At 40.8% G+C, this 11,560-nt stretch overlaps 1 protein-coding gene across 4 annotated transcripts in view; it reads right to left on the reverse strand.

Moving 5' to 3' along the window:
- METTL9 (methyltransferase like 9) overlaps nt 1-11,560 on the reverse strand; it is a 47,458-nt gene that overhangs the window by 21,437 nt on the left and 14,461 nt on the right. For all 4 annotated transcript variants that reach the window (XM_034988072.1, XM_034988071.1, XM_034988070.1 and 1 more), the window contains exons 3-4: nt 9,165-9,374; nt 1,615-1,799 (exon numbers count right to left, since the gene is read on the reverse strand). In XM_034988072.1, coding sequence (XP_034843963.1) covers nt 1,615-1,799; nt 9,165-9,374 — 395 coding nt within the window. The remainder of the gene's footprint in view (nt 1-1,614; nt 1,800-9,164; nt 9,375-11,560) is intronic.

Here is an 11,560-nt window from a genome sequence, read left to right on the forward strand (position 1 = left end):
ATGTGGTTGCCCAATAGGACACAGGAAACTGGGACCTTACAACCTGATGACTAGTGATTGCAATACAGAGACGGAGCGGAGACTTAATTACACAGTGAACAGCACTGAAAAAAGGTCAGGTTGCTGAATTATCAAGGACATTTACGCCGGGCGTGGTGGCACGTGCCTGTAGTCCCAGCTACTCGGGAGGCTGAGGCAGGAGGATCGCGTGAGCCCAGGAGTTCTGGGCTGTAGTGCGCTATGCCGATCGGGTGTCTGCACTAAGTTCGGCATCAATATGGTGACCTCCCGGGAATGGGGGACCACCAGGTTGCCTAAGGAGGGGTGAACCGGCCCAGGTCAGAAACGGAGCAGGTCAAAACTCCCGTGCTGATCAAGGACATTTACTAGGGTTTTCACTGTACTGTACACACACACACACACACACACATACACACACTCTTAAAGCAATGTTTTCTTTACCATGACAAGTGATCCTACACCAGGAATGTAAAAATGGAGAAGTCAGATGGGGGAGGGACTATCAGGTCTACCTGCACTCTTTCCCACTCTCCTATATCTAAAGAATTCTCCATTTCCCCCATCATCAACATAAATCTAAAATCATTTGGCCAATGTTAAAGCAAGCATTTAATCTGAAGGGACTATAACCTGAGCGGGGGGAAATAAGGAGAAAAAGAAATGAAGGAACAAGTGAGTGGCAATGATTTACATTGGATTTCCATGGTGATAAGCAAACATGAGCATTATTCCCTAAGACAGATTTTCACAGACATTTGATAACTACAACACTTGCAAAATAGTAATGGATTTCTTAAAAATGTCTGCAAGCTCTTGGAGCTTTTGAATCCAAGGCTGAACTAGGCAGTAAAATGGGAAAACTAAAGATTTTAAAATATTAACATGTATTACTTACATAATAAATAATTTTTGTATTACTGCACATTAACTTATGAAAATGCAAAAGAGACGCTTAAAGTTGAAACTTTCAACATGACCTGAAATGCAAACCGTGTTAGCTAAAACCATGAGTTAATGTGGCTACAACCAGGTCACAGTAAATATGAAGTCCTATGAAATCAAACTATTTCTTTTAATATATTCTTCATTCAGTATTACTGAAGAGCAAGACTATGCAATCACAAAACCAAATGTCACACAAAGAAATGATACATGCTGGAACACAAATGGTCTTCAGAAGGGTAAAAAAGATAACAGCATTTATCATTTTGAGAGTCTGGAACAAGAGATGTAACGTACAAATCAGCTATGACATTCAGCAATATATACAGGTAAATTAAAAGGCATCACTTTGTTCTTGACTCAGCTTATAAGCTAATAAACAAATGGTTTAGGCTCGATTTCAGAGCAGAAAATATGGACACATTTCAGGTTTTCAATTTCAAGCGGGCAGACCCAGCTGAGTATTCACTATTACCACTGCAAAGGGAGTACCAGAATTCTACAAAATCCGCATTAAGATGAGCACTAACCAAGGTGATATTTTACATGAGTTAACCATATTCCTTTAAATTCTAGGCTATTCTAGGAAAACAGAATCACAAACACTAATAAATCTCTATGCTGGGTAAGAGGCGACCTGACCACACTTACCGTTTTCCACATAGGGATGAAAGGGTAAAACCAGGGCGAGGATGACCCTGCCTCTAGTTGGCTCCAAGACACTTCTGATATCTTTTAACAAAGTCAGGGGCTGATCACAGCGGTCCAGCAAATTCAAGCAGCTGATGACATCATACTGGAACCCTGTATTCTGCCATTCGTTTATACCAAGCACTCTGAAAACATCAGAAAGAACCTGATTGATACAAACCCGCTTAAAGACATCTTTAAGAATAACTGACATGCCAGTAGAGGCTCTAACTTTATCTTCTAAATCAAAGTAAATGCAAGATCATTCACTTATCATTTATATTTGCAGTAATAAAATGGCCAGGCAAAGAAAAACAGCAACCCTATTCCTTTATTTATTTATTTATTTTTTTTTAAAGATTTATTTATTTATTTATTTGACAGAGAGAGAGACAGCTAGAGAGGGAACACAAGCAGGGGGAGTGGGAGTGGGAGAGGGAGAAGCAGGCTTCCCGCCGAGCAGGGAGCCCGATGCGGGGCTCGATCCCAGGACCCTGGGATCATGACCTGAGCCGAAGGCAGACGCTTAACGACTGAGCCACCCAGGCGCCCCAACCCTATTCCTTTAAATTTAGCATTTCACCTATTTCCAAATCTAAAAACATATACTTCCTTTATAAGAACTAATCATGCTTAATACCATATGAAGATATAAAAATGGTTATAGCTAGGCCACCAAATTCCTTTTTTTTAACCTAAAAACATTTCATTCATTTAAAACTACCTCTTTTGAACTTTAAGCAAAATACAAGAAGTCACCTTTTCTTTTAGTAACTCAACTAGTTGCTGAGATCCAGGGAACTGTGAGTTAGTAATTCTAAGCTTAGAAATCAAGGTTAGTAGGGATGCCTGGGTGGCTCAGTCAGTCGAGCATCAAACTCTTGGTTTTGGCTCAGGTCGTGATCTCATGAGCCATGATCACATGAGTCGTGATCTGATGGGTCATAGGATCGAGCTCTACATCAGGCTCTGTGCTCAGCCACAGGGTAGGGGGATCTGCTTGAAGGATTCTCTCCCTCTGCCTCTCCCCTCCCCCCCACCCTCCCTCTCTTTCTAAAATGGATAAAATCTTTTGAAATAGGCCATCAAATTCTTGAACATCAAACGAAAAAAAAACCCTACTTTCTACATCCATTGGAATTTAATCATAAAATACATCAGATATTCATGTTTTCTATTCCTGGGGTCCCTCCTATTTTTAAGAATGGCTGGGGGTGGTATAAGATAATTTCCATTTACAACCTATGGCCTTTTGAGCACATCTCTGTTCCCAGGAGACAGATGCCATCTCAGACTTAGAATCTTCATATCTGAATAACTATATAGAAAACGATAAAGCACAGGACATCCTATTAAAACTTACATGTAAGGGAAGAGCACAGTTAACACACCACTCTCAGCCCTCAGTCTCTCGATCTCACCCTCCCTCTCTCTCTCAGAACATTTCTAAGTCCTTTACAATGTTTTATCCACCGAGAGAAGGAATTCTCTTATCAAGAGTCTTTGTTAGCCACACGATTAAGGCAATTCTGTACATTACTCACTCCTGCTTGGTTATGACAATCAGAATGTGGCATGTGAGGCATGTTACGATGAGGGGGAGGGGGAAGGAAACAGGAGAAAGGATCTTTGGTAAACAAGTCTCTGATAATGCTAAGCAGATACAGCACAATTATCTTAGAAAATTCAAAAAGTATAATGAGGGCTGTTTTAGAAAACTCATTAGCATAGTGATATTTGAGAGCATTTTCGAATAGTAGAATAAAAGGAGCACAAACCACTCAGCTGCATCTTCTTTTCAGTCTAGATTTTTTTTTTTAAGATTTTATTTATTTATTTGACAGAGAGAGAGCACAAGTAGGCAGAGGAGCAGGTAGAGGGAGAGGGAGAAGCAGGCTCCCCACCGAGCAAGGAGCCTGACGCGGGGCTCGATCCCAGGACACTGGGATCATGACCTGAGCCAAAGGCAGACGCTTAACCAACTGAGCCACCCAGGCACCCCTAGATTTTTTTTTTTTTTAAATAACCAAAGCCTCCTCCAAAACAACACTCTAACGAACTTCAAGGGACTAGTCAGGTTCCCTTGTTGCTTGAATTAAGTGGGGCATTAGGGCTCCAAACTCACTTTGTTGTACTGAACTTGTAACTGCAATGATGATTTTATTTATTTATTTATTTTTTAAAGATCCTATTTATATGACAGAGAGAGACACAGTGAGAAGGAACACAAACAGGGGCAGAGGGAGAGGGAGAAGCAGGCCTCCCGCTGAGCAGGGAGCCTGATGCGGGGCTCGATCCCAGAACCCTGGGATCATGACCAGAGCCAGAGGCAGACGCCTAACATCTGAGCCACCCAGGCACCCCATGCAGTGATGATTTTAGAAACTACATGTAGCTCATTCAAACTCTAAAGATCCTACTTTTGGGATACAAATACTATCAATTCCCATTTTATTTTTTATTATTTATTTATTTAAAGATTTTTATTTATTTGACAGAGACAGAGAAAGAACATAAGCAGGGGGGAGCAGGAGAGGGAGAAACAGGCTCCTGGCTGAGCAAGGAGCCCGATGCGGGGCTCAATCCCAGGACCCCAGGATCATGACCTGATCTGAAGGCAGTCACTTAACCAACGGAGCGACCCAGGCGCCCCTCAATTCCCATTTTAAAAACCGAGATGAACCATTAAAAAGGACTATTCGTATATTAATACCTTAGTCAAACAGCCTATTTAAATTCATAAATTGCAAAAACAAATTATATACTTGATTTAAAACAAAACAAAAAGTCTTAGGCCCATTTATAAGGAAGCAGAAGCCAAGCATTATCATCATGTTTTAATCTAGAATAATCTCACAAAATCCATCTCTGAATTACCTGCAGATTTTGAAAGAAAGACATGCTCCTAACAGAAAATTAAGGCTTTAACACAGGGACAGTGACAGCTACATGTTTAGAAGCCCAACTTCATCTTTACTTCTGTTTGGTGATTTTTCACTTATAAACTCAGTTCCACCAATGAAGACAAATGTATTGGCTCCACTCAAACTGCATGTTAGCCCAGGAGTAAGACACATGGTGAGGACTTCCTCATGAGAACAGTGGAAGAAGTGACTTGTCCAAATCACACTGCAAGTCACCCGCAGAGTAAAACTGACAACTGGGAAACTCTCCTAGTGCATGCGCTCTTCAGGCCAATGAACCCGCTCTCCCCAGATAAGGTGAGAAAGAGCCTGACAATGGGTCTGTGAATGAATGCCATCAGGGTGGTGGGTCGAGAGTGAAGAGCAGTCTCCAACATCTTTTCATTAAAAAGAGAAAATAAAGAGGATGTTAACATGAGAAATAGAATTATTAACTACAATATTTTCTTTTCAAGAAAGATCCCAAACCTCCAGATAATGGATTAAAATCAGGCATCTTTCAAATTTACATTAAAGATCTGTTCTCTGGTGTTAAAAATGTACATACAATTCCTTTTTGATTACCCACGTGTGAACAGTCTATGTGAATTTAACTCTAAACCCACCCCCCTCACAGCTCAGCATCTTCCCACACCTGTATTTCCTCCACCATCTACTAACTTCCCTTCAGATCACCTAAACTAATTTTGCCACTAACTTTTGGTGAAGCAGACCAAGAAAGGAAAACATGCTGCCAAAATTTTCCCTGCCACAGAATCATTTTTTTTTATGTACTGTCACTTGAATTGTGGAACTGTTCAATGGTGCACACAATCAAAAATTAACTGTATAATCCTTTCCTTTGTATATTAATACCTTAGTATTACAAACAGCCTATTTAAATTCATAAATTGCAAAAACCTGTTTTGGCTTTTGCAAAACAGGTTATTTCTAACCTTGGAATTATTATTTTCAAGAAAACAAGTTAAAGTAATAGCTTACCTTCCAGGAGGATTTAAAATACATATGTATATTATATATATGTATGCATATATTTTATATATATATATTTAAATATTTTATTTATTTGTCAGAGAGAGAGAGAGAGAACACAACCAGGGGGAGTGGCAGGCAGAGGGAGAGGGAGAAGCAGGCTCCCCACCAAGCAAGGAGCCCACCTAGCAAGATTGATGTGGGGCTCAACCCCAAAGCCCCGGGATCATGATCTGAGCCGAAGGCAGATGCTTAACCGACTGAGCCACGCAGGCATCCAGAATTTAAAATATATTTTACAGCAGTGACAAAGCAATCAATATTTTGATAAATCCTAAATAAAAAGCAAAACACCAACAGTATAAAGAAAAATTATTGTTTTGTTTTAAAAATCAAAGCCATATCCTTAAGTTCTACAATTGGGTTTTCTGGCATAAATAATGATATCTTAGCAACACAGAGTAAAAACCCGGCTGTTTCCTGTGTATTATTTCAAAAATGATATCTAGAACCTTTATTAAAAAATCAGTTTTTCATGAACTCAGACATTGAAGAGAAACAAAAAATAGCTAGCTCCCAAGCCAAAAAACAAGGTATTAAGCTACAAGTCTGCCCTGCCATCATGGGTTGAATGAACCACAACCTTAGTAAGATACTACTTCCTCATTAAAATCTCAGATTGTTAAAAAAAAAAAAAAACCAAAAAACCAAACCTCAGATTGTGCCGAAAAACACCACTTCTGTGAATGTTTTTAATCTTAATAATATGGTGGAGGGAATATCAACCAGCATGAATTTCCTATTTAGGTAAAATTGTGAATAGATTTTGGCATATGTGCTATATATACATTAGGAAAAAAATTTAAGTATTTTTCATATGGAGGTAAGTTTACTACTAGGTTACACAGCGTGTAAACGCTAGATACAATGAATTATTAATTCAAACGTCTAAGTTTCACTGATAATTAATTCCATTCAGGCATTTAGTCTCAAAAAGGGCTTCAAAGACAAGCAAGGAATGAAAGGGGCAGGAGTGGGTAGGAGGGGAATGAAGACGTTTCAAAACACCTTCCTCCCCATTGGCACTTTCAAAACATTTTTTTTTTAAGTGGGAGGAGAGCACCAGATTAGGAATTAGGCATGATTTAAGCCATTGTTAAAACGAAGGCCAAAACATTCCAAGTTTTGAAATGATACATTAATTTTTTTTTTTAAAGATTTTATTTATTTATTTGACAGAGAGAGACAAAGCGGGAGAAGGAACACAAGCAGGGGGAGTGCGAGAGGGAAAAGCAGGCTTCCCAGGGAGCAGGGAGCCCGATGCGGGGCTTGATCCCAGGACCCTGGGATCATGACCTGAGCCAAAGGCAGACGCTTAACGACTGAGCCACTGAGGTGCCCCTGATGCATTAATGTCTAAGTGAAGAAATTACTTCAGTTATTACCACACAGGCCCTCCAGGATCTAACCTAAGACAGACTGCTGGAGCCAAAGGGGATCTTACAAATCACGGAGTTCAACCTCACACAGATAGAAGTCTCCTATAACAGCATCCCTAACAGCTATTTAAACACGGAGAGTGGCAAGGACTTGGATGCTCAAGCTGTTAGGAAGGTAAATGTCCCTAAACTCTACCTCAACTTCTGAGAGCTAGCTGTGCATGATTATACCAAAAACAACACTTATTCTCTTTCCATATAAAACCCCATTACATTTGTTGATTGTAACCTTCCCCTCCACCCCCTTCCGACTTGGTCTTTTCTTCAAGCTAAAAATTTCCATATTTTGCCAAAGTTCAATCCAGTCCTGCTCTAAGAGCTACACCAATGCTCAGTCTCTAGGGTTAGTGTGTATGAGCAGAAACTTAGGTGGACAGGAAAGTGAGTGCATAATTCTTCTTTCCCTTTTTTGTAAGGCTCAGCCTGGCTTCCAAAATATCAGGGGAGGAAGCAGGCCCTATTCTCACCTCCCACATTCAGTACCCAGCACCTTCTTCTCCCATTCAGTAGAATCCATACTGAATAAAGAACACCTTCTTCCTAAGTCTTTCAAGCCAGAGATGGTCTTATTATTTTTTTAAAAAGATTTTATTTATTCATTTGAAAGAGAGAGATGCAGGGCGCCTGGGTGGCTCAGTTGGTTAAGCAACTGCCTTCGGCTCAGGTCATGATCCTGGAGTCCCTGGATCGAGTCCCGCATTGGGCTCCCTGCTCGGCAGGGAGTCTGCTTCTCCCTCTGACCCTCCCCTCTCTCATGTGCTTGCTCTCTCTCATTCTCTCTCTCTCAAATAAATAAATAAAATCTTTAAAAAAAAAAGAAAGAGAGAGATGCAGCAAGAGAGGGAACACAAGCAGGGGAAGTGGCAGAGGGAGAAGCAGGCTTCCCGCCAAGCAGGGAGCCTGACGGGAGCCTGACGGGAGCCCGACGCGGGGCTCGACACCAGGACCCTGGGATCATGACCTGAGCGAAGGCAGACACTTAACAACTGAGCCACCCAGGCGCCCCTGGAGATGGCCTTAAAACCAAGATTTGACACTTCATGGCCATTAGGATGGCTATTACCAAAAAAATAAATAACAAGTATTGAAGAGGATGCAGAGAAACTGAAAAACTTGTACACTGCTGGTGGGATGTAAAATGGTACAGCTGCTGTGGAAAATGGTATGACAATTCCTAAAAAAATTAAACACAGTCTTACCATATAATCCAGCAATTCCACTTCTGAGTATACACCCAGAAGTGAAAGCAGCGACTTGAACAGTTATTTGTACACTCATGTTCACAGAAGCATTATTCACAATAGCTAAAAGGTGGAGGCTACTCAAGTGTCCACTGAGAGATGAATGGATAAGCCAAGTATGGTATAACCCTACAACGGAGTATCATCCAGCCTTAAAAAGGAAGGAGATTTTGATACATGCCACAACATGGATGAACCTTGAAGACATTATGTTTAGTGAAATAAGCCAGTCACAAGAGGACAAATAATTCCTATTTCAGGTTCCCAGAATTGTCAAATTCGTAGAGACACGGCACAGAACGGTGGTTGCCAGGGGCCGGGGAATGGGAGGGGGAGTGATTTGGGGAATAAGTGTTTAATGGGTACAGAGTTTCAGTGGGAAAAACTAAAAGGTTCTAGAGATGGATGGTTGTGATAGTTACACTGCATAAATGTACTTAATACTACAGTTAGTGGTTAAAACTGGCTAAAATGGTAAATTCTATGTTATGTAGTTTACCACAGTAAAAAAAATTTTTTTCACTGAAAAACAAAAACAAAAACAAAATCCAGGTTTAAGAATGTCAGATTCCAATCAGGGAAAAGTCTCTACATCTGCTCTACCTTTACAAGTTGTCCTTCACCTGCCCTTCTCCTTCTACAGTGCAGTCTCCTCTAGTCCAAAATACTGACAAGGAAAGACGATTTCTCTCTCAGTTTCTACTTTACTGTAATACGTAAAGTTTTAAAAAATTTCTAATCACGGAAAATTGTTTGATTCATATCCTTTAAATAATATACCCCTCAAATGCTCGATTTGGCAACACATATACTAAATAAGAAGAAATACATCTAAAACCAAGAAATATACCCCAAACCATGTCTAAAAATTATACCTGTATTTCTTCTTCTGAAGCTGCCATATCATAGTTTCAGACAGCTCAGTGGCATAAATTTCTTCAAAATGAGGGCTCATGATTTTTGTGACTTCTCCATCTCCAGCACCTAAATCAAGAAGTCTATGGGTTTTCCAGTCTGGATTAATTTTTAGCAGTCTCTGAAACTGATCTGGTGAAAACACAAACATTGAGCCTCTTCCTAGCAACCTGGAAAAAAAGGACAAAAATGGAAGAGTCCATGCAAATTAAGCACCCCCACATACATTCAGAGCAACTACAGTAATTCAGCCCCAACAGCCTCCTGAACCTACAAAACGTTTATTTTATGTGATTATACGGTTAAATTATACATTACCTTTTATATGATTTATAGGGTTAAAAGCAAAATTAGTAAAATAAGAAAATACTTCCAGGTATCATTCGGCTCTGAGATTACAATACCCCATAAAGAGTGGGGGAGGGGGAGGAGCAAAAAGTGGAAAGGAAACAGGACGAATGAGAGAGGAAGGGAAAGGAAGAAGAATGGGTAATAAATTAAAAGGTGAATGTGAAGAATTTATGTCAAACTAGGAAGGAGAGATGGATAGAGTAATGTTTTCTGTCACAGGCCAACAGAATCAGACTATAGCACTAGCCAGTAACACTAAGCAGAAAAATCAAACAGGAAAAAAAAGCTGTTACCAAACTAAACAACGGGTGAGGAAAAAAACTGCTTCACTATCATAGATTTTTAAGAGACACTAGAGAAAAGCAGAAGAGTGGTCCCTATTTTATCAGTTAATTTGCATTTAAAAAACAGATTCATACTTCCATCGATTTATATATTACACAATTGTCTGGGTCCTATTATTTCTTAAGATCCTAAAAAACATTCAAAACCACAGTAATGCCTTTAAAAAAAGAGCTGGAGAGGAGTTAAACGGGGATCAGAGCGCACTCTCGGAACAGCAGCTGTGGCTCAAACCAAGTCTCACGGAAGCATCATGCTGGGGAGCAGAATGCACTCCCCGCTTAGCTCTGCTTTTTTAGTTCTCAAATCCTAGTCTTTCCAGGGCAGGGATTCTCCAACTCCCTTTAAGCGGTAGAACCCTTTCTTGAAATGAAGTGGAGCTAAGAGATGACACAGAATGGTAAATGGAGAGCTGCTGCAGAAATAAGGTTAAGAGCCTTGGAGAAGCTGCCACATCTGGGCCTTTCCCTGCAGCCTGAAGCAACTCCTGAGGCACTTCCTCTTCAGACCTTGGAACACAGTTTGAAAACCACGGATCTGGGAAATGGCAGGGAAACCTGTACTGTGTACTGCTACTTTCTGGAAAAAACATAAGGTACAACATGTCACATGGTGACTGGAAAGATGCATGCAAGCTGGTGCTCCTGGTAGGACCAGTTTTAGGGAAGATTAAAACTGCAGAGTTCATATAACAAACTCCCTCTCTCCCCTTTACCCATTAACGCCTTAGGAGAGTTTAACCATATCTAATAGTGCGTTTGCAGTAAATCTTCTGCCCCACAGAAATGCTGAAAACTAGGGGGCATGGACATCAGAGACTGCTAAACACCATGCTATCCCTTACAGAGAGAAGCGATTTCCTCCAAGACAGTTGTTTTTTTTTTAATCTTCTAGTGGAACAATAGGCTGCAGAAAGCAAATCTGCGAAAAGGGACTGAACTTACTGGAAGAGCTTTACAAAGTTTCCCAAAGAAGCCAGAGTCAGAGCAGGAAGAGGGTACAGGCCGCATGGCCCGGGGGATGCATGTTCCCAAAGTTGGTGCTGACTTGCCACAGGATCAAAAGCAAGTTGCAAAAACAGTAATTTGGCTTAAACTTTCCTAGTTATAAAATAACATGCTTCCCTAGCCAACTTCTTGGGATGTAAGGAACCTTGACGCGATAATCCTAAAACTCTAGAGCTAGAGGTCATCTGAGGTCAGAGCTCAGGAGATCATCTGACTTATCTACATTTAAAAGGCACCAGAGAGAGAAACACTGTCCTATTTTCAAAGATCCTGAGCCACAGAGGCTCCCACAAAAAGATTAAAACTGTCAAATCAAAACTCAAGCCCAGTGTTTCTCAACCAGGACCAACTCTGCCTTCTAGGGGGCAGTAGGACTAGGTGGGGGAGTCTGGGGTAGTAGGTGGGGGAGTCTGGGGTAGTCCCAATGGCTTGGGAATGCTATCAGTTAGTGAGGGAGGCCAGAAAAGCTAGATCTCCTGTTATAAGTGGGTCAGTCCCACACAATAAGTATCCCACCCAAATACCAAGACACTCACCTAGCTCAATACAAAGTTTCTAGCAAACACATACCATGGAGAGGTATGGCTCCCTAATTTGTCTTTAATTTCCAAAGTTAGTGATGTTCATGGGCGGGGGGGGGGGGGGGGGGGGGGGGG

Source organism: Mirounga leonina, unplaced genomic scaffold (assembly GCF_011800145.1).
Source record: "Mirounga leonina isolate KUSES-001 unplaced genomic scaffold, KU_Mleo_1.0 Mir_448, whole genome shotgun sequence".
NCBI lineage: Eukaryota > Metazoa > Chordata > Mammalia > Carnivora > Phocidae > Mirounga > Mirounga leonina.